This window comes from Martes martes (genome assembly GCF_963455335.1).
Source record: "Martes martes genome assembly, chromosome: 12".
Taxonomy (NCBI): domain Eukaryota; kingdom Metazoa; phylum Chordata; class Mammalia; order Carnivora; family Mustelidae; genus Martes; species Martes martes.
The window spans coordinates 95,351,475-95,377,180 of NC_137900.1; the positions used below are offsets into that span (position 1 = coordinate 95,351,475).

At 69.0% G+C, this 25,706-nt stretch overlaps 4 protein-coding genes across 4 annotated transcripts; 3 read left to right on the forward strand and 1 right to left on the reverse strand.

The window, feature by feature from the left end:
- Positions 1–3,485: 3,485 nt before the first annotated feature.
- Positions 3,486–6,404, forward strand: AJM1 (apical junction component 1 homolog; the record flags this gene model as incomplete). The annotated part of the gene is made up of 1 exon (XM_080820288.1): positions 3,486–6,404. One exon carries the CDS (start codon positions 3,486–3,488, stop codon positions 6,402–6,404), a length of 2,919 nt encoding a protein of 972 aa, XP_080676414.1.
- A 1,869-nt stretch (positions 6,405–8,273) lies between these two features.
- On the forward strand, positions 8,274–10,090 carry PHPT1 (phosphohistidine phosphatase 1). The gene is made up of 3 exons (XM_080820319.1): positions 8,274–8,870; positions 9,243–9,367; positions 9,883–10,090. Exons 1-3 carry the CDS (start codon positions 8,612–8,614, stop codon positions 9,973–9,975), a joined length of 477 nt encoding a protein of 158 aa, XP_080676445.1. The 5' UTR covers positions 8,274–8,611; the 3' UTR covers positions 9,976–10,090.
- A 1,263-nt stretch (positions 10,091–11,353) lies between these two features.
- MAMDC4 (MAM domain containing 4) lies at positions 11,354–19,783 on the forward strand (the record flags this gene model as incomplete). Its single annotated transcript, XM_080820262.1, is given in 29 exon segments — positions 11,354–11,399; positions 11,863–11,970; positions 12,042–12,215; positions 12,296–12,421; positions 12,616–12,746; positions 12,831–12,915; positions 13,076–13,201; positions 13,315–13,449; positions 13,525–13,613; positions 13,694–13,867; positions 14,209–14,293; positions 14,368–14,547; positions 14,644–14,772; positions 14,906–15,037; positions 15,134–15,255; positions 15,337–15,448; positions 15,576–15,692; positions 15,827–15,961; positions 16,081–16,217; positions 16,288–16,507; positions 16,572–16,709; positions 16,796–16,914; positions 16,997–17,087; positions 17,198–17,344; positions 17,516–17,665; positions 17,668–17,864; positions 17,960–18,068; positions 18,809–18,987; positions 19,111–19,783. Coding segments are annotated over 29 exon segments (3,735 nt in total). The 3' UTR covers positions 19,153–19,783.
- Positions 19,784–20,359: 576 nt separating this feature from the next.
- On the reverse strand, positions 20,360–24,222 carry EDF1 (endothelial differentiation related factor 1). Its single transcript, XM_080819482.1, has 5 exons — positions 24,021–24,222; positions 22,469–22,520; positions 21,779–21,939; positions 21,350–21,443; positions 20,360–20,777 (listed from the first exon to the last, which is right to left on the reverse strand). Exons 1-5 carry the CDS (start codon positions 24,096–24,098, stop codon positions 20,716–20,718), a joined length of 447 nt encoding a protein of 148 aa, XP_080675608.1. The 5' UTR covers positions 24,099–24,222; the 3' UTR covers positions 20,360–20,715.
- Positions 24,223–25,706: the final 1,484 nt, after the last annotated feature.

A 25,706-nucleotide genomic window follows, 5' to 3' on the forward strand; every position in this document is an offset into this window, starting at 1 on the left:
ACTGTGTGTCTGTGTTGCTTCTCCCCGTACTCGGCTCCTGCCCCAGCCCATCTGTCCCAGGTCGCCCTGGGTGGGTGGGTGGGAAGGTCCTGAGTTCCCCGCCTCCCCCAGAGAGGCAGCTGTCCCTGGATAGGAGGCCCAGGGAGGGGGTCCGAAGAGGCCCTCCCAGCAGGCCCAGCCCCAGGTGTGTCTTGCCTTGTGCAGGCTGGCCCACCTAGCCATTGTCTCGCACACCTGCCCCGGCCCACCTAGGTCAGGGCTGGGCAGCTGGGCCCAGGAACACCTGTGGACTCCCAGCCCTCCTAGGGCAAGTGTGGCTCTGCTCTGCTGTCTGCCCTACTGGCCTCTGGAGGGCGAAGTCCTGTTCCAGCCACCCTCCCCGCTGCCTTCAGCCCAGCGTCCTCCTGACCCCGCCCCCTCCTGTGGCCCCGCCCCCTCCAGCTGCTGCAGGCGCCAAGCCCCCACCCGCCACCCCCACAGTTGCCATGAGAACCACGAACACGGTGGGAGGGTGGGGGCCGAAGCCAGGCCTCCCTTCTCAGTCCGGAGAGCCTCCCCTTCCCCAACCCCTGTGCCTAGGCCAGACAGCTCTGCACCCTGGAGGATGCAGGACAGCAGTCCCAGCCGGAGGCCAGGCCCCCAGCCTAGGACATATCCTGCCTGCTGGAGGCTGCTCACCATGGGGGCTCAGGCCGACGGGAGGTGAACCTGCCCAGGGCCCTGAATCTAAGGACCCACAACAGGGCAGGTCCCGCCCTTAGGAGCCAAGGGCATCCGTTGATTCCAGCCTCTGCCAAGTCAGGCTGTGTCCTGGCTCAGCATCGTGTCTGGGAGGGGCTGGGCGGCTGGAGGACGGATGTCACCGTGTGGTTTGGGAGTGGGCCACGTGCAGACCTGTGCAAGGTGGTGACAGCCCTCCACTCACCCAGACACTGGCCCCCAGGGAGCCGAGGAGTGTACCCTTGTCCTGGAGACGGGAGGCTGCGGGCCTCGCTCCGCCGTGCCCATCTGGCCCCAGGTACCTGCCAGTTTGGCGCCTCCGGCTCAGCAGAGCAGAGGCCAGCGGGGCTGGGAGCAGTCCATCTGCTCCTGCAAGGGCTCGGCGGAGGTGTGAATTCCGGGAGCTGTCAGCGGCCCCAGCCAGAGCCTGGGTCTCCTCCGGGCCCTGCTCCAAGGCCGCCACCAAGCCACCAGCTGCCCGGGGCAGGGTACGGCTGGAGGTGGGGGCTAGCAGGGTGCTCCTGAGTGCAGCCACCCCGGTTGGACCCGAGGTCTGCACCTTGGACGCGAGGGAGAGCTTGTCACCTGGCGCTCAGCACCAACACACAGCTGGTGGGCCGCACGGGTGCCAGGCCCACCGCACGGCCCCTTTAAATGCAGCCCCGCCGGCCACCAGCGGGGGCAGCACTGAGCGGCCGGCGGCCTCCGCGCCGCTGCCTCGAAGCTTCTGCCGGTGCCGGGGACGCCGCGGAGCGGAGCGGGGAAGGCGGAGCGGGCGCAGGCCTGCGCAGCCCACCGGGCGCGCGCGGCGGGGAAGCAGCGCCCAGGTAAGGGGTCGCCGGCCGCTGCCCTACGGGCGCTATCACGGGGCGGGGGGTACCCGCAAGGTGGGGGCCCGCCCCGGAGCTACACCAGCGGGTCCCCACGCGAGGCGCTCCGAGCGGGGGCAGGGCTGTGCGGCGGGGAGGGCCGCGGGAGGGGCTCGTTGGGCCTGGGACCCCTGCAAGGGCCGCCCGACCCCATGACCAAGGGGAGGGGCGTCACCCGGTCCAGCTCCTCACCCCTTCCCCCCCCCAGCCCCCCCCCCCGCAGCAGCAGAGCCGGGCTGTCACCTTCCTGGGGCGGAGCGTCATGCCCTGTCATTGGACCCCCAATCCCGGCCTGGCTCTGAGCTTATGATGGAAAGGGGTGAGAAGGGGACAGTCCTATGAACACGGACGGAACAGGGGCTGGGCGCAGGGCTGGGATGGGACAGGCACCGAGGCCCCGTGGCCCTGACCCAGAAGAGCAGACCTGCGGGCAGAAAGCCCCTGGCGCCCCGGGACACAGAGGGTCGACCTGGAGGCCAGAGATCCTGCCAGGTGAGCGCCCAGCCCCCTGCTTGCCCTCGCTCAGCCTGGGGCACGCTTCCCCGTTTGTGTGAGGAGGGGGCTGCCAGCATCTCCGGAGATCTGACCCAACCGGTCCAGCCCCCTGGGCAGCAGCTGGGCCAGTGGCCCAAGCACGAACATTAGCCCAGTGCATAGGGTGGACCCTAGCCCAGCCCCCACTGCGGGGGCAGAGGGACCTCAGGTTGCCATGGAGCCTTCCTGAGCCGCTGTGGAGAGGGCCCTCTCCTGAGAAGCAGTGAACAAGGGGGGGGGGGCTTTACCCGCCCACCACCCTGCCTCCCCGGCTTGCGGCCTGGCCTGGTGCGCGGCTCAGGGGAAGAGGGGCGGCCGTGAGCTCGTGGCTCACGCCCCCACGTGGCCCTGCATGGGTGCCTGGCTTCCCGGCTGCAGGGCACAGGCTGCAAAGCTGGCCGGGGGGTGGCTCTCCAGTCCTTGTCGTGACAACTCCAACAAGCTTGGTGGGTTTCAACCATCCCAAGATACTGGGGACCAGAGAAGGTTTCTGCAAAGGAATGGGGGCTTTCGGGCCCAGCTATGCCCTCTGTGGGGCATTATTCTGGCCTGGGCCACACACAGAGGTTTCAAAGTGGGGCAGGTCAGAACCTGCTGGGCCCACATCAGTGCCCACTGGGGCCTCACGCCCGGGGTTTGGCTCGGGCAACCACTCCCAGTGCAGCAGCCATTGCAGAACTGGGGGAGGGACTCCATGGCCCACCTCGCCAGCAAGTGAGTAGGGAGCCTCAGCGACTGTGCAGAGCCAGTGAAGTCTGGGGCCCCAGGACTCCCCCTTGCCTGCCGCATCAGAGGGCCTGCTCTGCGCTGGGCACTAGGAGGGGCTCCAGTCACCAGGGTCTTGTGAAGCCAGCTCCTCCGAAGAAATCTGGAAGTGAGGCTTCACATGAGCATCCAGGCATTCCAGCTGGGACCCCTCCCTCCTTCGTGCCCCAGGAGGGAGCTCTCTACCCAAACCTGCCCGAGGGTCACTACTGGGAGCAGAGGGACCATCTAGGGATATGGGGGCAGGAGCTCGGGGACCGCAGTGACAACATGGCCTTTCTGGCTGACAGGCTCCATCCCAGCAGAAAGTGGCCCGGAGGGGAGGGCGCAGGGGCGAGCGGCAGGACCTGAGCGGCTGGACACCTGGGTTCTTCCTGCACGTGCTCCTGACGCCAGCATGGAGCACGCGCCTGTGGCCTCGGCCAAGGCCGGCAGCCGGGACCGCTGCGTCCGCTGCGCCCCAGGTAAGCGGGGCCATTGCAGGGTGTCACCTGGCCCGGGTTGCGGAGGGGCCATCCTGACCCGCATCTCCCACCAGGGCAAAAGCCCCCCAAGGCAGAGTAAGCGGCAACCGCCAGCCTGGGGACCTCTTTTAAGATGACCCGCACGGACCCACCGGACCTGTTGGTGTCGACCGTGTACCAGGACATCAAGGTGGCGGCCCCCGGGCCCGCGTCGCGGCGCCCGCCATGTGAGCGCCCGCCTGCTGCGCCCGCGCCTTTCAACAAGCGCCACTGCCGCAGCTTTGACTTCCTGGAGGCGCTGGACGGGGCGCCCATGGAGGCCCGCACAGAGCCGCCGCCCCCAGAGCCTGCGGGGCCGCGCACCCGGCCCCGCGACGGCGAGCCCCGGCGCCGCGCCCGCTCCAAGAGTGCGCCCCGCGCGCCCCCGGGCCTGGCGCCCGCGCCCGCCTCGCCGCCGGTGCTGCCGCGCCGAGGCCGGGAAGCCCAGCGGACGGCGCGGGCAGAGGCATCGCCGCACCGGGAGCCTGCGTACCCCGCGCTGCGCGCGCTCGCCAACGAGCTGCACCCCATCAAGCTGCAGCCGCAGCGCGGCGGCCCCGGCCGCATGGCACCCCTCTGCGCCACCACCGGCCGCTGCGCGCCCCCGGAGCCGCCCGCCGGGCCCGCACCCCACGTCCGCTGCCGCCTGGACATAAAGCCTGACGACGCGGTGTTGCAGCACACCGCCCGGGGCTCGCGGTCCTGCGGGCCCGCGGAGACCACGCCCTGGGCCCGCGCCGCCCCCCAGTTCCACGGCCTCACCGTGCCTGGGCCTCGACACATGGCGCTCGCGCGCACCCCCACCCCCAGCGACACGTACTGCGCGGACCCCCGGGCGCTGTACTGTGACGGTCCGCTGCCTGGGCCCCGGGACTACCCGGAGCGCCGCAGCCTGCCCTTCACCACGCCGCCAGGCCCCACCCAATTCTTCTACACCGAGGAACCCGAGGGCCACCCTGGCGGGTTTCCCGCCAGCCCCGGGCCCCCGTTGGACAGCTACTACGTCAGGCCCTTCCCGTCCGAGGAGCCCCCTGTGCCCAGTCCGAGGCGCAGCGGGGGCTACTATGCGGGGGAAGTGCGCACCTTCCCGGTCCAGGAACCGCCCTCCCGTTCCTACTACGCGGAGACCGCGCGAGTCTACGGACCGCCCTGCGGCCCCCGCTATGCTCCCGAGGAGCCCCGGGCTCACCCCCCTCTCCGCCCCTTTTACACAGAGGACTTCGGACGGTACCGCGATCGCGACGCCCTGGCTCGGACTTACCCCCACCCACGCAGCAGCCCCGCCTGGGGTGACTGGGGCCTGCGGCCTTACCGCACCCTGCAGGTCGTGCCTCCCCCGGACTCTGGCCCGCTGCTGGCCTCTTGGCACGGCGGCACCGGCACCAGCCCGCCGCGGCTGGTGACTGACAGCCGCCACTACTCTCGCTCCTGGGACAACATCCTCGCGCCGGGGCCGCGCAGGGAGGACCCCCTGGGCCGCGGTCGCAGCTACGAGAACCTGCTGGGGCGAGAGGCCCGGGAGCCGCGGGGCGCATCCCCCGAAGGCCGGCGTCCGCCCGTCGTGGTGAACCTGTCCACCTCGCCCAGACGCTATGCCGCGCTGTCCCTGTCAGAGACGTCGCTGTCAGAGAAGGGCCGAGCAGGCGAGGGCCTGGGCCGCAACTGGTACGTCACGCCGGAGATCACCATCACCGACAACGACCTGCGCGCCGCCGAGCGGCCGACTGCCAAGGGCTGGGAGCTGCCTGGGGGGCGACCCCGGCGGTCTCCGCCTGCTGCCCCCGAAGGCCCCACTGGTGGCCGCCAGCGCAGCCTCGAGCAGCTGGACGAGCTCATCACCGACCTGGTCATCGACTCTCGGCCCCCCGCCGGCCCGGCCCCCGACCCCACGGCCAACGGCCTGGGCCGCCACCTGCGCCGCCTGCTGGACTCTCGGCCCGCGGGCCCCGGGGTCCCCGCCCTGGCGCCGCGCTCGCCCCCCGCGTCGGCCGGCAGCGCGGAGGAGCCCGCGGGCCAGGGGCAGGCGGCCGACGCGTCCCCGGAGCCCAGCGCCGACGAGGACGACCTGATGACGTGCTCCAACGCGCGCTGCCGGCGCACCGAGACCATGTTCAACGCCTGCCTCTACTTCAAGTCGTGCCACAGCTGCTACACCTACTACTGCTCGCGCCTGTGCCGCCGCGAGGACTGGGACGCGCACAAGGCGCGCTGCGTGTACGGCCGCGTGGGCAGCGTGTGCCGCCACGTGCTGCAGTTCTGCCGGGACAGCGGCCCGGTGCACCGCGCCTTCTCGCGCATCGCGCGCGTCGGCTTCCTGTCGCGCGGCCGCGGCGTGCTCTTCCTGGGTTTCCCCAGCCCGGGCTCCGCGGAGAACTTCCTGCGCTTCGGCCTCGAGGGGCTGCTGCTGTCGCCCACCTACCTGTCCCTGCGCGAGCTGGCCACGCACGCGGCGCCCCTGGGCAGCTATGCGCGCGAGCTGGCGGCCGCCGGGCGCCTCTACGAGCCGGCCGAGTGCTTCCTGCTCAGCGTGTCGGTGGCCGTGGGCCCCGGCGCCGCGCCCCCCGGCGCCTCCGGCCGGCCCGCGCCCGCGCCGCGCAGCCCTGGGCCCACGGTACGCAAGTTCGCCAAGGTGGCGCTGGCCGCCGGCAGCCCGGCGCGTCCGCCGCCGGCCCGGGGCCGCGAGCCCGACATGGAGACGCTGATCCTGACTCCGCCGCCCGGCACCGCCGGCCTGGACCAAGAGGGCGAGGCGGGCCGGCGCGCGCGCGAGGTGGCCTTCATCCACATCCAGCGCGAGCTGCGGCTGCGCGGCGTCTTCCTGCGCCACGAGTTCCCGCGCGTCTACGAGCAGCTCTGCGAGTTCGTCGAGGCCAACCGGCGCTTCACGCCCACCACCATCTACCCCACGGACCGGCGCACCGGCCGCCCTTTCATGTGCATGATCATGGCCGCCTCCGAGCCACGCGCGCTGGACTGGGTGGCCAGCGCCAACCTGCTGGACGACATCATGTGAGCTGCGGGGTCGCGCTCGGGCTCCGCCCAGCCCGCTCAGGGCCCGCCCCCTCCGACCCCGCCCAGTCCGCGTGGGGCCCACCCCCGAGCTGCGCTCGGTCTACTCAGACACCGACCGCCCCGTCCACCCCAAGCCCACCCCGAGCCCCCGCGCAGTCCACCGAGGGCCTGCCCCCGAGCTCCGCTGCCTGCTCAGACCCCGCCCAGCCCACCGGGAGCCCCGCCCAGCCCCTCGGGCCGGACTGCGCTCCCCGCCAGTCTCCCACCTGTTCGCCACAAGCTCCGCCCAGACCCCGCCCTTTGGAGGTCACAGGCCCCGCCTTGCCCTCCCCCTCCCCCAGCTAGCCCTGGGGCCTCCCCGGAGGCCGGTCCTCGGCCCCTTGGTGCTCCCCGCTGGGAGGCGGGGTGGGCCTGAGGACTGCCCGGCCTTGCCTTCAAGAGGACGGGTCACTACTGCAGACCCCACCGCAGAGATCCGGTCAGCCCATTCCCTGACGCCCACGATGCCTCCCGGGAACCTCCCCAGGCCGGGTTGATCAGAGCCTAAACCCGTCCCTTTTACACGCCTCCACCCGTTTCCTGTGGTTTGGGGTGCGTCCTGCTCGGAGGCCGTTCCTCTCTGGAGCACACCCTGACTAGTCCCGGTGCGTTCATGTCCCGGGCAGAAAAGGCTAGTGGGGGCCCTGCACGGCCCGTTCCCGCGGGCTCAAGCCCGGGCTAGGGAGACCACAGCTGGACCCCGAGCGCGCACATCGGCGGCGCTGCCCGCCCTGCGGCCGCCCTGTCGTGGGCCCCCGCAGCAGAGTTTGGGACGAGCAGCAATGGAGGGGTACCCGGAGGTCTTCAGGCGTGGCGCAAGACACCAAGACAGAGGAGGGGACCCCCCGGGAGGGGGAAAGAGGACGTGGGTGCAGACGCTGGCAGGATCCAGCCCAGAGCTGAGTCCTGGCAGGGCGTGAGTCGGGCTGTCTGCCCAACACGGACAGGAGGCTCCTAGGTGGGTGCCAGGGCAGAGTGGGAGGGCCGGGGAAGACGCACAGGATGGATGAGCGGGAGGGACCGCAGAGGCGGACCAGAAGGGGCTCCGACCCGCCAACGTAGGGAGGACAAAAAAGATTGGACGTTCCCCGTTGGGAGCGGCCGCCGGACCGAGCTACTTGACCAGGGCGGAGTCCACCGGAAGGATGGGGGTGTGACTACACCGACGGCCCCGCGCGCTTGCTCTGGCCTTGCCCTATGCCGTGCGCTGGAGACGCGAGGCTGGCGACCCGGCTCCGGCTCCGGCTCCGGCTCCGGCTCCGGCTCCGGCTCCGGCTCCGGCTCCGGCTCCGGCTCCGGCTCCGGGAGCGCACACTCGTAGGCCCACCGCCCTGGCTCCATCCGCCCTGGCTCCATAAGGGCGAGTGACCGTAGTCCCCGGGCCTCGCAACAGCTCTCCTGGAGCTCCCAGCACTCCCCATCGCGGCCAGAAGAGACCAAGTGAATTGCGAGCGCCCCCCGCACCCCTGTTCCCGGCTCTCGCCCCCGCCTCCTGCACTCCCGCCCATCCCCCCACAACGCCTGCGCGCCCGCCTCGGCCCAGCGCGTGTGCACCGGCCACGCGCCCCGCTCGCCCCACCCGCCTTCGCGGCCCGCCGGGCCCGGCCGCCGTGCCCCCTGCCCGCGGGCCCCAGCTTTCCGCCCGACGCCCGAGGGCTGGCTGGCCAGGAGTGACCCTGGACCGGGATTATGTCCAGGGGCGAACGCTTTCGAACCAAGTAAAACAACTCAAATGTGGCCGCGCTTGCTCTTTGGGGGCGGGGGAGGCGTGGGTGGGGCCGGGAGGGGGCCCCGGACGGGCTGGGCGCGAGGGAGGGGAGGGGAGGGCCTTGGGGTGCGGCGGGAGGAGGGGGAGGGTCGCCTTGGGACGCGGCGGGAGGAGGGGGAGGGACGCCTTGGGACATGGGCGGCGGGGGGCGAGGAGAAGAGGCCAGGGCCTCACGGGCCGCCGAACCCCCGTGAAGGAGCCCGCCGCCCACTCCGCCTCCCAGACCCCGCTGAAAAGAACAGCTCGGTTGGCCGCGCTGGACCACCTCCCGCTCCGGGTTCGCTGTTCTCCTTTAAGGGGGACCCGCGTGGCCGCAGAGTCGCAAGGAGCTAGGCTGCCATTGGCCAGGCCGTGCTGCAGGTCGGCGGCACGATTGGCTGAGGCTCTGGGCCTCGGCACGCATGCCCCCGCGCGATTGGCCCCGGACTCCCAGAGCCCGCCTCCCTCGGGGACGGGTCAACCCGGGCTCGCTGGGGGAAGGGCCGCGGCCTGCAGGGAACATGGCGGCGCCGGACCTCGCCCAGATCGCCGATGTGGACATCGATTCCGACGGCGTCTTCAAGTACGTGCTGATTCGAGTTCACTCGGCGCCGCCCTCCGAGGCCCCGACCGGGGAGAGCAAGGAGATCGTGCGCGGCTACAAGTGGGCCGAGTACCATGGTGAGGGCGGAGCCGGAGGGCGTTTTCGGGGCGGGCCCGAGGGCCGGGCCCAGCCGGGTCGGGGGCGGGGCCGAGGGGCGGGGCGGGGCCGAGGGGCGGGGCGGGGCCCGCCGGCTCGGGGGCGGGGCCGAGGGCCAGAGGCGATCCTGTGCCGGGTCTGACCCTGAGCTGGCTCGGGGGAGTCAGGGTCCTGGAGGGCAAGGGGCTGCCGTGGCCCGACCCCTGTCTCCTAGTACCAGCGCTCTTGCCCGGGTGCACGCCTTCCTCCCTCTCATGGCGTCCCAGCCCGGAGGAGCTGCTCCGAGCCGGGGCGTCCCGTGCCCTGGCCGCCCAGGGGCCGCGGTGGGTGCTGAGCTGCCTTCCCTGTCCCAGCTGACATCTATGACAAGGTATCGGGCGAGATCCAGAAGAAGGGCTATAGTTGTGAGTGCCTGGGAGGCGGGCGCATCTCCCACCAGAGCCAGGACAAGAAGATCCACGTGTACGGCTACTCCATGGTGAGCCCCGACGGCCGGGTCCGGGGTCCAGAGACCAGCTCTCACGAGCACTCACTGCCCTGCCCCCAGGAGGCCTGCAGTGCTGGGGTCTCTGCGCTGTGTCAGCTGCTGACTCCTCCCTCCAGTGGCGTGCCCATTTCCCACGTGGAGTGGGAGGGAGGCCCCTGCCTGCACCTCAGCCCTGGGGGGCGGTGTCCTGTTCCTGCACGAGGCCTGGCTGGGCCGTCACTGTCCTCCAGCGCTGGGAGGCATTACAAGTTTTGGGGTGAAGCACAGCGGCCTCTCCCTCTTTCTTCTCCAAGCCGCAGTGGTGACCCCGTCTGTCTTGGCACCTGGGATAGCCCTCTGGCTCACCTTGGCAGCCACCTATCTGCAGGAGAGCTCCCTGGGGCAGGCAGGGAGGGATGGCCGTGTTTGGCTCCACCCGGGGATGCCCCCCAAGCCGGCTGCTTGGCGTTGCTGTTGATGGACACCGAGAGCCAGGACAGGTCTGTAACATTGGCTTCTCTCTCCAGGGTTATGGTCGTGCCCAACACTCCATCTCCACTGAGAAGATCAAAGCCGTGTACCCTGATTACGAAGTCACCTGGGCCGATGATGGCTACTGAGGCCTGCCCAAGGGGCCAGCTGTACCCCCTGGCCAGGACACGAGCCTGGTCCAAGTGCCCCAGCTTACCTCACCCACAGGAATTAAAAATGTTATCACCTGTGCTGTTGCCCAGATGCTGTGTGTCTTGATTTTTCTGTTTTGGGGTGTGTGGCAGAGAGCCGGAGGTGGCCCTGGAAACAACGGGGCCCCTGCAGGCTGCCCCTCACCCAGCTCCACATCTGGGGGCCCCAGGGAGTGGCAGTGCACACTCAGCCCTTTGTGGTCTGATAAGGGGGCCCTGCACTGCTGCCCCTCTTTATGGCCTGATGGCTCCCCATGTGGCTCCCACGTCCAAGGACATTTGGGAGGAAACTCTGAGCCCTTGCGCAAGGAAGTAGCACCAGGTCCCTTGGGGCCAACGGACGTCAGTGTCTCCACATGATCTGCCGCTGGTGGTCACGCGTGACGTGACCCAGGACCCCTTCCAAGACCAGGTCCCAGGGCACCTGCTCGGCTCCTTCTCCAAGTAAACGGCTGAGGCCTCAGAGTTGGAGCTGGGAGCCCCCCTGCCAGGACCGCCTCCCCTCCTCCACAGCAGGGCTGCGGGGGACCAGCTGTGGCGAGTGGCTATGGTATCGGGAGGGGAGAGCCAGGCACCGCTGAGCGTGCCTGTCCCCGAGGCTCCCTGTGAGCACAGGTGCCATCTCATGGTGCACGCCCTCTGTGAGCCCACGGGAGCCTCAGGGTCGCCGCTCCGGGCAGGTGCTGTTGTGACCACACGTCACCGATGACGAGACAAGCTCCGGAGGTCTCACCGTGGTCAATGGCAGCCAGATGCCGGGGTCTGTGCCTGGCAGCACCCAGCCACACTGCCCGGAACGGTCACCGGATAAGTGACTGTCACTTACACATGGATGGCTAAGCCATCCGGAAGCCGTGGACTGAGTTACGGAGGATGAAGCCCCTGGGCGCTTGGGGCCAGGGACACAGTTGGCACACGCTGGGCTCCCCCTCTGAGCTCCAGGAGACCTCAGAGCCTGACAGGGTCGGCGATGTGGCCGCAGCCAGTGCCACCGCAGCCCATCCCCCCTTGCCGGGCCTCCACCAGGCGGGCCTGGGCGGCGGTGGGCACAATGACTGCGGCCCGACCTTTGGTCTGAAGGAGCCAGGCAGGTGGGAGCTGACCTCGGCCAGGGGCCCCTTTCCTGGACCCTTTTACAGCCGGATGTTCCTCCTCACCCACACGGGGCGGGGCCCTCTGACGGGCAGCAGGTACAGAAGGGGCCCAGGCCCCACTGCAGTCGGCATAGTCAGCCCGTGGGGCCACGGGCAGATAACCGGGCAAGAGGGCCACAGGTCGCCCAGGGCGCACACCGTCTGTTCCCGCTGGCCCGGCCATGCCTCTGCCCGGCTGCCTCTTGCCTGTCCTGGTCCTGCTTGTGGGTGAGTTGTCGGCTCTGGCTGCTAAAGCAGGGCCGGGTGCAGGTGCTAGACCTGCAGCGGAGGAGGGGTGCCAGGCCCCGGGTGAAGTTGGTGGGAGAGTGGGCAGGCCAAGTCGTCAGGAAAGGGGCAAGAATTCTGTTTCCTCCGGCCCCAGTGTCCATAGGTCCCAAGGCAAGACCCTAGTCCACCACTCTTAGACACACGGAGGCTGAGGAGAGGGCGGGGGCCCCTCCTGGCACTGGGGGCCCTTGGCCCTGTGCTCCCATCCCCCCCCACAGCCGCCCTCTCCCAGGCCAGATGAACTCTGCCTGGGCCCAACTGGGAGCCCCAGGTGGCGGGACCCAGCTCTCTCCCTACATGACCTCTTGGCCCCAGGCCCCAGAGCAGGTGAACAGCATCGCGGGTTGCCTGGGACTGGGGGGCCACCCTGCCCCCAGCCACCCAGCCGTCTCTCTGTTGGCAGCTGGGCCCCTAGGCTGGACCGGGGTCCCCAGCAACTGCAGGGCCCCCCGCGAGGCCACATGCAACTTCGTGTGTGACTGCCCAGGCTGCTCCGACGAGACCCACTGTGGTGAGCCAGGGCTGAGCAGGGGGCGGGCGGGCTGGCCCTTGACAGGCAGCCACTGACCTCCCACTCTCCAGGTTACCACGGAGCCTCGCCTGCCCTGGGCGCCCCCTTCGCCTGCGACTTCGAGCAGGACCCATGCGGCTGGCAGGACATCAGCACCTCAGGCTACAGCTGGCTCCGAGACAGAGCAGGAGCCTCCTTGGAGGTTCTGGGGCCTCGCTCAGACCACACGCTCGGCACGGACCTTGGTGAGGCCTGGCTGGGTCTCCATGGCGTCCCCTGCCCTCTTTCCTCCCAGCCCCGTGTCCTGACCTCTCTGCCGGGCCAGGCTGGTACGTGGCCGTCGGCACCCATCGTGGCAAAGAGGCCTCCACCGCGGTCCTGCGCTCCCCCGTCCTGCACAACGCAGCCCCCACCTGTGAGCTGAGGCTCTGGTTCCATGCGGCCTCCGGAGGTTGGTGCCCAGGACCCTACTGCTGGGGTGGGGGTGCCCTGAGGGGAGAGACCCAGAAAGGAAGGAGGGCTGCTGCAGGGCCTGGGAGGGTACCCAGTAGGAGGGCCAAGCATCCGAGGGCCCGACCCAGGTAGCGGGCTGGAGGCAGCCCTGGGGCCTGAGTTGCCCCGGGGACCCCCGATCCCCCATTCCAGATGTGGCTGAACTGCGGCTAGAGCTGACCCACAGGGCCGAGACCTTGACCCTGTGGCAGAGCTCCGGGCCCTGGGGCCCAGGCTGGCAGGAGCTGGTGGTGGCCACTGGCCGTATCCGGGACGACTTCCAGGTGAGCTGGGGATGGTCTGGGTGCTGGGGGCAGCAGGGAGGGTCTGAGCCTGGACTTAAGTCCTAAGGACCCCACTCTTTTCAGGTGACCTTCTCTGCCACTCGAAATGTGACCCACAGGGGTACCGTGGCCTTGGACGATGTGGTCTTCAGGGGCTGTGGGCTGCCCAGTAAGGCCCCCCTGCCATGGGCCCACACTGGGGCGGGGGGCGTTAGCAGGGGCCCCTCACCTGCTCACACCCAACTCGGATGGTCTTGAGCCTCTCCCCCAGCTGCCCCGGCCCCCGCGGTTTGGGGTCACGGTGATGAGCGGCCCCTCGCCCATCTCAGCCCCCCAGGCACACTGCCCTCTGGGGCATCACCATTGCGGAAACATGGCCTGTGTGGAGTCCCACCAGTTATGCGACGGAGAGGACAACTGTGGGGACGGCTCCGACGAGGACACGCCCACCTGCCGTGAGCTGGAGGGGCTGCTGCGGACCACCCAGAGAACATGGAGGGGCGGGGGGCGGGGGCGGGGGGAGGAGAGGCCCTGCTGGCAGTCTGAGCACCCTGCCCCTGTCCTCCAGGCCACCACACCACCACCGACTTTGAGACAGGCCTGGGCCCGTGGAACCACTCAGAGGGCTGGGCCCGCAACCACAGTGCCGGCGCCGGGCACCCAGCCTGGCCACGCCGGGACCACAGCCGGAACAGCATGCAGGGTGAGGCCCGCCGGGGAGCGCTGGTCCTCAGCTCCCCGAGCCCCGCCAGCCCTGCCCACACCTGTCTCTCCCCAGGCTCCTTCTTGGTCTCCGTGGCCGAGCCCAGCGCCCCCGCCGTCCTCTCCAGCCCCGAGTTCCAAGCGTCGGGGGCCCACAACTGCTCGGTGAGGCAGGGGACACAGGGTGGCTTGTCCCGGGGGCCTGGGCGGGTGGGTCTCCCTCACCTTCCACGGCCTCTTCTCAGCTCACCTTCTATCACTACCTGCACGGGTCCGAGGATGGCGCCCTGCGGCTGTTCCTGCAGACTCGGGACCCGGGCTCCCCCCAGGCCCCCGTCCTGCTGCGCACGCGCCATGGGGAGCTGGGGGCCGCCTGGGTCCGAGACCGGGTGGACATCCAGAGCCAGCACCCCTTCCGGGTGAGGCCAGAGAGAGCAGGGGCTGGAGGGGGGAGGGTGGGCAAGTGGGAGGTCCGGAGGGCCCCCCAGAGCTTGAGCAGGGGAGCTCAGGGGGCGGGGTGCTGGCCCGGGTCCCTCCAGGCTGCCGCCGCAGAAGGCCGGTCACCCTCCAGGGAAGGTCACCCTCCAGGGAAGGAGCCGTCATGATCGCAGCCCCGCTTGCAGGGCTGTGGGAGGGCGGTGACCAGAGACGGTGTCCAGTGACATGGAAAGTACAAGGCGGGGGGAGGGCTGGAGGGAGCAGAGCTGGGGAGGATGGAGGGTGCCGGGGGGTGCCCTGAGCCGCCTCCCCGTGCCCTCAGATACTGCTCACTGGGCACACCGGCCCCGGCGGCGTTGTGAGCCTGGATGACCTCATCCTGTCGGACCACTGCCAGCCAGTCCCAGGTGGGCCTGTGAACCCCTCCCTCCCCAGCAGGGGCACCGCTCCTGTCCACCTGACCCCTATTTTGCCCCCACAGACATGTCCAGCCCGCCCCCTGGGCTCTGGGCCCCGGTGCCCGGGCCCCAGCTGTCCAGCCTGCCGCCCCAGGACTTCTGCGAGCCAGGACATCTTTCATGTGGGGACCTGTGTGTCCCCCCAGAGCAGCTCTGCGACTTCCAGCACCAGTGCGAGGGGGGCGAGGACGAGCAGGAGTGCGGTGAGGGGCGTCCCGGGGCGGCGGGAGGTGGGGCCCGCCTTCCCCCGCCCCCCCCCCCCCCCCCCCCCCCCCCCGCTCAGCCGGCCGCTGTTCCAGGCACCTCGGACTTCGAGCGCCCCGCGGCCGGGGGCTGGGAGGATGCCAGTGTGGGGCGGCTGCAGTGGGGGCGTCTTCAGGCCCAGGAGAGCGGAGGCCCCGGCGCAGACGGCAGCGGGGCTGCTGCGGGTGAGGCCCGAGGCCCCCTGCCCACGAACCGTGTCCCCGCGGGGTCCTTGCTCTGCCTCCTCCCACTAGGGACCGTGTCTGCGGTGGGGGTCCCCGGCAGGAACTGGTTCTGAGCAGCCTCGCTCTTCCTCAGGACACTTCCTGTCCTTGCAGAGGGCCTGGGGACAGCTGACGCCAGAGGCCCGGGTCCTCACACCTCCCTTGGGCCCCTCGGGCCCCCGCTGTGAGCTCCGCATGGCTTACTATTTCCACGGTGACCCCCAAGGTACCGCGCGGGGGCTGGCGAGAGCTCCCCAGGGCACCCTGCGGGAGGGGGGCGGGGGGCTGGGCCGGGCAGATCCACCAGGACCCCCTCGCCCAGGCTTCTTGGCACTGGTCGTGGTGGAGGGCAGCAGCCGCGAGCTGGCGTGGCAGGCCCCGAGCAGCAGCAGGGGCTGGAAGGCGGACACGGTTCTTATCGGGGCGCGCCGCCGGCCTTTCCGGGTGAGGAGGACAGCCTGGGAGGGGGGCGCTCACCGAGCCAGGCCTGACTTAATAGCCCCCTCCCTTGTGCTCCTGACGCAGCTGGAGTTCGTCAGCCTGGTGGACTTGGACGCCCCTGGCCAGCAGGCTGCTGCAGTGGACGATGTGACCTTGGAGGACTGCAGCCCCGTGACGGCCACTGAGAAGGACTCAGGTCCCTGTCCCTCCCCAGGGGCCTCCCACCCAGACCACCCAGACGGACCCCTGGGAGCCCCCGCCCCCTCGGGACACAGGAGGGGCCTGGCGGCGCTGGGCTGTACTGACCCCCCCGGCCCCCTCAGAGGTCTCCTGCAACTTCGAGCGGGACACTTGCGGCTGGCACTCCGGCCACCTCACGGATGCCCACTGGCGCCGAATCCAGAGCCGTGGGCCTGGGTACGACCACACCACGGGCCAAGGTAGCGTGGGGGCACCCAGGCCTGGGGAGCCGCTCTCAGAGTCGGGGAGCGGGTGGAGGGCGGCGCGCCCACCCTGGCCAAGCCCATCCCGGAAGCTGGCATCTTTGCAGCTCAGCCCGGTGTCCCCACGGCAGGCTACTTCTTGCTCCTGGATCCCACGGACCCCCCGGCCCGGGGCCCCGGGGCCTACCTGCTCACCCAGCCCCAGGCCCCAGCAGCCAACCAGGAGTGTCTCTCCTTCTGGTACCACCTCCACGGGCCCCAGATCGGTGAGTGACCCTGGGGCTGGGCGAGGGCTCCCTGTTCTGCCACTCCAGAGCCCTGGAGGAGAGGCAGGAAGCCACCAGGAGCCGGGCTCTGGCCTTCTCCTACCCTCCCCTGCATCTAGGGACACTGCGTCTCGCAGTGAGGCGGGAAGGAGAGGCAGAAACCCTCCTGTGGTCGCGGAGCGGCACCCACGGCAACTGCTGGCACGAGGCCTGGGCCACCCTGCACCACCAGGCGGGCTCCGGCGCCAAGTACCAAGTGAGGCCCCACGCCTGGGGGGTGGGGAGGCCGGGCAAGGCCCCCAGCCGCTGACGCCCCTGGCCCCCAGCTGCTGTTTCAGGGCCTCCGAGACGGCTACCATGGGACCATGGCACTGGACGACGTGGCCGTGCGGCCTGGGCCCTGCTGGGCCTCCAGGCGGTGCTCCTTTGAGGACTCGGCCTGTGGCTTCTCCAGCAGCGGCCAAGGCCTCTGGACACGACAGACCAATGCCACGGGCCATGCCTCCTGGGGCCCCCGCACCGACCACACCACAGAGACGGCTCAGGGTACGTGGCAGGGGTCGGGGGTGCCCGGGGGAGTCAGATGCGGGCTGACATTGGCACCCCCCAGGACACTACATGGTGGTGGACACGAGCCCACACGCCCTGCCCCGTGGCCACGTGGCCTCCCTGACCTCAGAGGAGCACCGGCCTCTGACCCAGCCCGCCTGCCTGACCTTCTGGTACCACCTGAGCCTCAGAAACCCAGGTGAGGGGCGGCAGGGGCCGCCCAGGAGCCCCCGAGGGGCTGTTCCTGGTGGCGGCTGCTGACCAGGTGGCCATGTGCTGCGGCAGGCACCCTGCAGGTCCACGTGGAGGAGGCCGGGAGGCAGCAGGTGCTCAGCCTCAGTGCCCACGGGGGCTTTGCCTGGCGCCTGGGAAGTGTGGACGTGCAGGCTGAGAGGGCCTGGAGGGTGAGTGTGGGAGGCAGGGGGCCTTCTCCCCTTCGAGGCTGGTCCAGACCCCGCGAGGCGACCCCGCCCTGTGCCCGTGCAGGTGGTATTTGAGGCGGTCGCTGCCGGTGTGGAGCGGTCGTACATCGCGCTAGACGACCTGCTGCTCCAGGAGGGGCCCTGCCCCCGGCCAGGTGGGAACACGCCCCCGCCCGGCCCCCGCCCCTGCCCCATGCCAACCCAGCCCTGGACCCGAGAGGGGGACGGGGGCAGCAGCCCTGCCGACCCGCCCGGTCTCCCGCAGCATCCTGTGACTTCGAGGCCGGCCTGTGCGGCTGGAGCCATCTGCCCTGGCCCGGCCTGGGAGGGTTTAGCTGGGACTGGAGCAGCGGGGCCGCGCCCTCCCGGTACCCCCAGCCCGCCGTGGACCACACTCTGGGCACGGAAGCAGGTGGGTCTGAGCTGGGGAAGGGGCCCCGGAACCACACACACTGCCAGAGGCACACGGCCCGGCCCACCGTGGGCCAACCGGCCTAGCCGGTCCCCACTCCCAGCACCAGTCGGCGGGGTCCACTCCATCTCGCCAGTCGGCCCAGAGCCCTCCCTGCCCTCTCATTTCCAGGCCACTTTGTTCTCTTTGAAACCGGTGTGCTGGGCCCAGGGGGCCGGGCGGCCTGGCTGCGCAGCCAGCCTCTGCCTGCCACCAAGGCCTCCTGCCTCCGATTCTGGTACCACGTGGGTTTTCCGGAGCACTTCTGTGAGTGGGGCTGGGCCTCCAGCGCCCGGGTGGCAGGAAGAGCCGGGGCCGGAGCAGCCCTGACCGGCCCCGACCCCCGCCTGCAGACAAGGGGGAGCTGAGGGTGATCCTGAACAGCAAGCGGGGCCAGCTGGCCGTGTGGAGCGCCGGCGGACACCGGCGGCACCAGTGGCTGGAAGGCCACGTGGAGGTGGTCAGTGCCGAGGAGTTCCAGGTGAGGCCTGGCGGCCCTTGAGCCTGGAGATCCCAGGGCCTTCCGGCGGGGCCGGCCTCCTCTAGCCCACGCAACCCCTTCTCCCTCCCGGTCAGATCGTGTTTGAAGCCACGCTAAGCGGCCAGCCGGCCCGGGGGCCCATCGCCCTGGACGACGTGGAGTATCTGGCCGGGCAGCCCTGCCAGTGGCCCACATCCAGCCAAGGTGAGCCCTGCCCAGGTCTGCCAGCTCTGCTCGCGTTCGGGGCCCCCGTCGGGCACAGCGGCTCATGGCCCACGCGGCTGCCAGTGGCCCAGCTTCTGGCCCGAGAGGCCAGGAAAGTCACCAAGATCGGCCCCGCACCATTCCCTCCTTCCCCCACTGTCCACTCCCTTTTTTAAAGATTTATTCGCGCGCTAAGACAGAAGGCTCCTGTGCGAGAGCGGGCGGGCAGGGGGCGGGACGAAGGCAGGGACTCTCAAGCCGACCCGGAGCAGGGGGGCGAGCCGGGTGAGACCGTGATCCGAGCTGAAGTAGGACTCGACACGTAACCCCGCCACGCAGGCGCCCGTCTCCTCCCCTGCTGGGCCACCCTGGTCCTTGGTCCCTCAGGAGCCCAGCCGGGTCTGTGTCCCCTTCTTGGACCTGCACTGCATGTCCTCACTCCCGTGGGGGGGAGGGGGCGGGCGCTGCGCAGACCCTGGAGCGGGGCCCCCGTCCCGCCAGAGACCGCCACCAGCCTGGTTGTGGAGCTCTGGCTGGCTGTCTCTTGGTGACAAAGGGGCGGGTCTAGCTTGGGGCCGTCTGAACAGAGCAGCAAACTGCCAGGTCCCTGGCCTCAGCCTGGCGCCCCCCTCCAGCCCGCTGGAGCCTCAAGGACGGGCCATCCCACGCGTCCTCAGCTGTCGCGGTAGGGCTGATGGGCAGGGCTTGAGTCCCGGGGCTCACACGCCCACGGCCCACAGGGGACACAGCACTGGCCGCATCGGTGCCAACCGTCGTCGGCAGCGCCCTCCTCGTGCTCATCGTCCTGGTGCTGATTGGACTTGGGGGATGGCGCTGGTTGCAGAAAAAGGGGAGCTGCCCCTCCCGGGCCGGGACAGCAGCCGTGGCCCCAGGCTTCGACAACATCGTCTTCAATGCGGTAGGCGCCCCTGGGTGAGGCCAGCGGGCAGGGGAGACTGCGGGGAAGTCCTCCCGGCCTGGCCTGCCCGGCCGGGGGTATGTACATCACCCACCACTCAGAGGCTCCCCTCCTTCCATCTAGGATTGTGTCACCCTGCCGGCTTCGCTCACCGACCCCCAGTAGATGACCCAGAGACTGGCTCCCCAGACAAGCACCCCCCCACCCCCCACCGCAGCCTTGTCCAGGGAATAACACCTGTCCCTCCCCCAGGACCCCTGGAGCCCCCAGGCTGTCACCCTTCACAGCGACTGCCACCCACGTGCCTGGGGATGATCCTCACCCCAATAATAAATGCCCTGGCCTGTGAGGGCAGCCCCCACTTACTGGCTGAGGTCCGTGCCTCCTGCCGTGTCAGCAGCAAAGAGGGCTCCCGGGGCTCCGCAGCTGAAAGGATGTGCTTGGGGGTGCCTCCCACGCGTCTCAGGGACTTGGTGACCACACCAGACAGGACCCAGGGCCAGAGGCACCAGAGACAGACACAGTGGGACCCTGATAAGCCCCTGCCCCAGGCCTGGCAGGCACCCCGACACTCAGGTGGCCCAGCCCAGCCCATGGGATCCCGACCCGAGCCCCGTCCCTGCCATGCTGGGTGATTCTGCATCTGACTTAGGACAGGAAGAGACCCCCACAGTGCAGGTGACAGACTGAGGAGCAAACGCTTAACCGGGTATAAGGGGGCGTAGAGTGGGTCTGGGTTGGGGGGCGATGCTCTGCTGTGTCCATGATTCTAAATAAAGGTCCCATTGTCCCACGGTAAACGTCCTGTGTCGTAAGGGCCCCCGTGTCCGTCATCCCATGGTCAAGTTGAAGTGGTCCCCAGAATGATGTGTCTCAAAGCAGAGGTCACTCGGTGCCCTGTGATGCCGCTGAGGTCACGGGCAGGCCAAGCTGAGGTTCCTGCCCTCCTCACAGGCTCTGAGAAGGCAGGCCACCCCCGTCTCTGAGCTGTCAGGGCCCCTGGTGTGCCACATACCCTCCCTAATAAAACGAAGCAGAATCTTTCCAACTCAGGAAGGGTCCCCCTGGGCACCCACACAGCCAGGTGCTCGCCTCCTGCCTGCGGGAAGGCTCCCCTGCCTCGCCAGCCCAGGCCACTGGAGAGCCCCAGCCAGGGGAGCACAAGGGTCTGGGCCCCGAGGCAACGCCCACACACCGTCCCAGCAAAGGGTGACAAGGAAACAGCGCTGCAGAGTGACCTTCACGGTCCTCAGGCACACGCCCCCCCCAACATGGCATGTCTCGAAACCCGTGTCTTCCTACGCTGTGGGCCAGAGCGGCGCGCTGAAGGCGTGGCAGACCGCACCGGACAGCACCGACTCTCCGCCAGCAGGAAGGGCAACATTTGTTTATTGGCTTCTCTGAAGGCCGGACTGGAGACGGCATCTGTGCTTCCCATCAGGCCGCCCCACCCCCAGCCCCCGCCAGCGTGAGGCAGTCCCACTCAGAGCTCCCCGGGGAGTCACCCCAAGACCGGGCAGACACTGGGGATGGGAAGGAAAAAGATCAGGAGAAGCAATACTTTGCAAGGTTTTGTTTGACAGCAGGTATGGGTAGAGGGAGTTCCTGGGCAGGGCTGACGCCCCGCGTTCCGCTCGGCCACGTGAAGAGACCCACGCTGGCGCTGGTGGTCAAGGGGAACCAGCCAGACGAGATCAGCCGGAACGCACTGATTTCGAGGCTTTGTGTTCATTTCGCCCTTGGCCCCTTCTCAATCGGCTTCCCGATGTCCTTCCCCCGGAGCTTGAGGCCTGAAAGAGCCATTGGCCCACTCACCGCCGCGGCGGCCACTCCAGGACCCGAGAGGCAGGACAGAGGCACAGCACTCCCGGCCATCACCCCCAAGGGGGCAGCAGCACCCACCCTACCTTTTGAGCACCAGCCCCCCCTCTCCACAGGAAGGAGCCGCGGAGAGAGTGAGGAGGCCAAGGACCGCCCCCTCCAGTCCCGGCTGGGCTCAGCCCACAGTCCGGGCACCTGCTAACCTTCCAGGGTAGAGGGCAGCTGTCGCCTCCCAGAACTAGGGCTCCAGCGCTCTGGGAGCTCCATGTGCTCGGTGCCACCCTGACACCACAGGGCGGCCACTGAGCCTTCTATCCACAGGCCCAGAGGGCGCTGACCAGCAACAAACAAGGGGATAGAGGAAACGTGAAAGCCAGGGTCGGGGTGGTGGGATGGTGGACGACACTCAGGCAACAAACTCGGGAGTTCTTAAGGGTCTGGAGAATTCCGCAGCCTCGGAGGCCTTCCTGTGCTCGTAGCTGCCCTGTACCCGGCCAGGCAGCAGCAACAGGGACCCGATAAAGGACCAAAGGACACTCACCGATAGCTCTCTCGATTTTGCCCAGAACCTGGTTATTAGGAATGGCCCGTCCACTCTCGTAATCTGCGATGACCTGCGGCTTTTCATTGATTTTCTAAAGAGACGGATTTTGCACATGACAACTCCAACAACAGCAGGTCACAAAATGAGCACGCAGCCAAGGGAGTCACCACGAGCACCACCTTCCGTGGCAACACGTGGGCCAAGGGCCTTCCTAGGCGCCCACCCTCAGAAGCCCCGGGGTCTGCACACGATGGAAGCCATGCCACATTCAAGAGGAAATGACAGCTGGCCCGCTACAGCTTCCCCAGGGGGTCCCAGGGCCAAGGGCCACCGAAAGCCGCCCCCAGCCATGCGGCGGTGCATTCTGACCACCGACCTCCCACCCGCCCAGCCGCAGCCTGGGAGGAAGGGCCCTGCCGTGCTCACCGTCGCCAAGTCCTTCTGTGTTAGCCCCTTGCTCTGCCGGCCCTGCTGGATCACCTTGCCCACCTCCAGGGTCACGCGGTCGTGGTGCAGCTCCTCGGTCTCCCGGTCGAGCTTGGCCGTATTCTTGGTGATTGAGTGCTGTCTGTTCTGGCCGGCGGCCCCTGCACGGGCACGAGGCGAAAGCACAGCACAGGGTTTGCCACGAACCCCCAACAAAGCCATTTCAGAACAGGAAGCAGGCCCACAGGCGGCCTGTGCCATGGTGACCTGGGAAGCCAGGCACCAAAACACAGGGAACCCCATGGGCTTAAGAGCATGGGGAGCAGGGACGCCTGGGTGGCTCAGTTGGTTGAGCAGCTGCCTTGGGCTCAGGTCATGATCTCAGCGTCCTGGGATCGAGTCCCACATCGGGCTCCTTGCTCGGCGGGGAGCCTGCTTCTCCCTCTGTCTCTGCCTACCACTCTGTCTGCCTGTGCTCGCTCGCTCTAACAAATAAATAAATTAAAAAAAAAAAAAAAAAGAGCATGGGGAGCAGAACCTCGTGTGAGTTCTCGCCTGACTATGCCCAGCACCGCTGCTCTGCTAAAGCAGCTGTCCCGACACCCCGGGGGCACGGCGAGTGTGTCGATGCCTGGTGCAGAGAGAGCGCCTGAGAGCACCCCGCGTTTGGTGAGAAAGCACACTACTCACATTTCTTGGAAGTCTCCACATCCTCTCCTCGTCTCTGAGCTGCCAAGATGGCCTAAAAATTCGGACACAGTTTCTGGTCAAAATCCGATCTGTAGACACCAGCACCAGCTGCCATGGGACAGTCAGTCCGCTGTGGACGTCTGGGACGTCTGGACGCCTGGCCCGCAGCTGGTGTCTTGAAGCTCTGTCCAAGCCAGACGAGCGAGGCCGAGTCGAAGGCCCGAGCTCAGCACGCAAAACCCTCTGCCCTCCGGTACCCCGAGCTGACGACGGATCTCCCGCAGAAGCAGCAAGGGACGGCCGGAGCTAGCCGGCATCAGACTCCCCGGCCACTCCGACTCTTAACACGAGAGCCATGGCCCCGAACGTCGCCAGCAAGACCAACATCCTGTGACCTCCACCCGCCAAATGTTAGGGAGAGGTACTTCCCGACGACTGGAACGCCTCAGAGGCCACGGGGCCAAGACAGGGGTGGCACGTTCAGAGACGCTTCCAACACGTGTCCACGTGACTCCTAGCTCGTACTGCTAAGTTTCCTCGGGGAAAAAGGACAGTGGCTTTGGTTCTGACCCCGCAAGCGAGCAACTCAAGGCAGGTCAGGAAATGCCAGTTCCTGGGGCTGCAGCTAGTCCTGGCCCAGACCCGGCAGGCGGGTGCAGGCCCCAGGCCCCCTGAGGGTAGAAACTCAGCAGTGGGGCACTGACCAGTCCCTCCACACTCGCGTCGGACTCACACGTGAACTGTGGGTTGGTAAGCCAAGCTAGGAACCTTCTGTTCCTCTCAGAGCCTGTCACCTTCGCTCCAGTGACCCAGAAGCAGAGTCCACCTGGGCCCTGGGTCTCTAGGCCACCTCGGCGCAGGGACAGGGGCTGCCCGCATCCCAAAACAGGCCTCAGTGACGCTCCACAGCCAGCCTTGGGCGGGCCAAGCACTGGCGGAGGAGACCCTGGGTGCACCAACATGGCCCCGCCCCCTATCTGCACCCCAGTCCCGCCGGGGGGTACCCCCTCCCCCTCCCCCGGGCCCCTGCTCACCCCACCCCCGCTGTCACTGGCCACGAGCCCACCCCGGCCGCATTCAGAGCCTCCACGACCTGGGGCCTTACCTGGGCCTCCCCACCGCGCACGCGTCACTGGCCCCAAACACTGCTGGACCCTTCCACAGCCCTCCCGGCCCAGCGGTCCACGCCCCCACCCCTGTCCTCCCCCCGTCCTCCCACCACCCCACCGGTCCTCCCACGCCCTGTGCCCCGGCCCTCCCTTCTCCCTGGCCCCTGGCCGTTTCCCCCACCCGACCTCTGTCGCACACCGTCTCCGCCCGGCCATCTTCCCTGCCCCGGTCTCCGGCCTCCCCTCCCGGGCGCCACGCCCTCACCCCCGGCCCCGGCTGGTCCCCCCAGCCTCGTCCTGGCCCACGCAGCCCCGGTCCCCAGCCTCGTCCCCGGCCCCGCCCCGCCCCCCGCCCGCGCCCGCACCCCCGGCCCCGCACGCCGGCCCCGCCCCGCGTCCTCCGCCCGGCCGCCCTGAGTCCCGAGGCCCGCCCGGCGCCGCACCTGCTTGGACTTGGCCTGGGCGGCCGTGGGGCCCTTCTTGCGCAGCACCGTCACCGTGTCCCAGTCGCTCTCGGCCATGGCGGGCGGGCAGGTCCGGCGGTCCGTCCGGCGGCTCCGCGGCAGCTGCTCGAGACCCGGCGACGCGACGTCCCCTCGTCGCTCGGCCGCTTCCGGCGCCGGGCGCCGGCCCGCCCCCGCCTCCCCATTGGCCGGCGACCCGGGGGGGCGGGCACTTCCCGCGGCTCGCGCCCAATCCGCGCCCGGCTCGTCCCCGCGGGCGGCGGGCGGCGCGCGACGTGGGGCGGGAGACGTCGGGGCCGTGCGCTGTCGGGGCGCGGAGGGGCGGCCGCGGACGGGCGGGCGGCGGGGGAGCGGGGAGCCCCGCAGCGGAGCGGGGGCCTCGGAGGGGGTGCGGGGCGCCGAGGGGACGGGGGGCGCGGGTAGGGGAAGGGAGCAGGTGGAGGGGTGCGGTGCGGCCGCGCGAGGGAGCGGGTGCGGGTGGGAGGGGCCGGTGCTTGGGGGCGCGCCCGGAGGACGGGACCCCCGGAGCCGCGGCCGGTGCAGAGGGGGCTGCGGGGGAGCTGCCGTGGTCTCGGACGCAGGGTGCGTGCTCTGTGCGGCCGCCCCGCGTGCGCCCTGCAGTCGGGTCCCTGCCGCGGGGTCAGTGCCGCAGAGGGGCTGGGGCGGGCCCCGAGGCTGTGCACTTGGGAGGGCTAAAAACACACGTGAAACCGTAAAAATAAGGTTCGTCACAAAAGTCAGTGTTCTTCCGTAGCGCGTGTAGCTCGTGGGGCCTTCGAAGCGCGCCTCCCTTTCCCCCACGGTAGTGGACGGCGCTTCGCGGTAACGGACGCACGGAAGGTCCGACACGCACCACAGGCATCACAGAATTTGAGGGAAAAATAACATTCGTGTGAGTTAACAAGTGCGTCTCCTTCACGCTTTTGCGTACGTGTTCGGGTGTATTCCCCTTGGACGCCACGTCATGACTCTGCGGATCTGTTCTGTGAAAACCCAGCACTGCTCAGACGCTCCCCCAGGGCGTTGGCAGGGTCTGTATCCCGTGCCGGTCCTCATGTTGGTTTGGGTGACCCCTGGGGCTCCGCACAGACGCTCCTCCGGGATGAGGCTCCACGGACGGGAAGTCTGATGAGTGCAGCCCCCGCCCAGACAGAAGAAAGGCGGAGGGTATATTCCGTCGCACCTACTGGTTACGGAGGAGACGCCTCTGGTTTGCCCTGCGGTTGGGGAGAACCAAGTCCTCCGCTCCCAGTTCGCAGACTCCTTTCTGGCTCACACCACGAATCGTGTGTCTTCCTCACGTGCACGTGCTTATGCTGTGCAGGGGGTAATTGGCAGCCACAGAAGACTACCCACCCCAGGAAAGGCAGGCAAGACCCATAAACCCCGGCTAAGCACATCCCCACTCAAGGTTGCCCTAGTGGGGTCCCAAAAGCGCTTGTGATCGGCCAGAAAGAGGGATGAAGGAACAGTCCACGCGGAAAGCGGCCGTGGTCTTAACTAACGGTGGTTAGAGTAAGTCCAGGAGCTTCGCCGACACTTGGCCGTGTGAATCCACCGCTGGGATCTCGGCAGGAGACGTTGCATCAGCTCCGTAGTGTTGCAACTGCCCTGGTTGGCTCAGACCCAGAGAACATTTACCTAGACCTCCGTGTCCTCTGTCTG

Coding starts and splice junctions, on each gene's coding strand:
- EDF1 (XM_080819482.1), bottom strand. CDS start 24,098: ATGGCCGAGAGCGACTGGGACACGGTGACGGTGCTGCGCAAGAAGGGC. Junction 22,521..24,020: donor CCCAGGCCAAGTCCAAGCAG/GTGCGGCGCCGG, acceptor CCGAATTTTTAG/GCCATCTTGGCAGCTCAGAG. Junction 21,940..22,468: donor TGTGGAGACTTCCAAGAAAT/GTGAGTAGTGTG, acceptor GTGCCCGTGCAG/GGGCCGCCGGCCAGAACAGA.
- PHPT1 (XM_080820319.1), top strand. CDS start 8,612: ATGCCCCCGCGCGATTGGCCCCGGACTCCCAGAGCCCGCCTCCCTCGG. Junction 8,871..9,242: donor CAAGTGGGCCGAGTACCATG/GTGAGGGCGGAG, acceptor TCCCTGTCCCAG/CTGACATCTATGACAAGGTA. Junction 9,368..9,882: donor ACGTGTACGGCTACTCCATG/GTGAGCCCCGAC, acceptor TTCTCTCTCCAG/GGTTATGGTCGTGCCCAACA.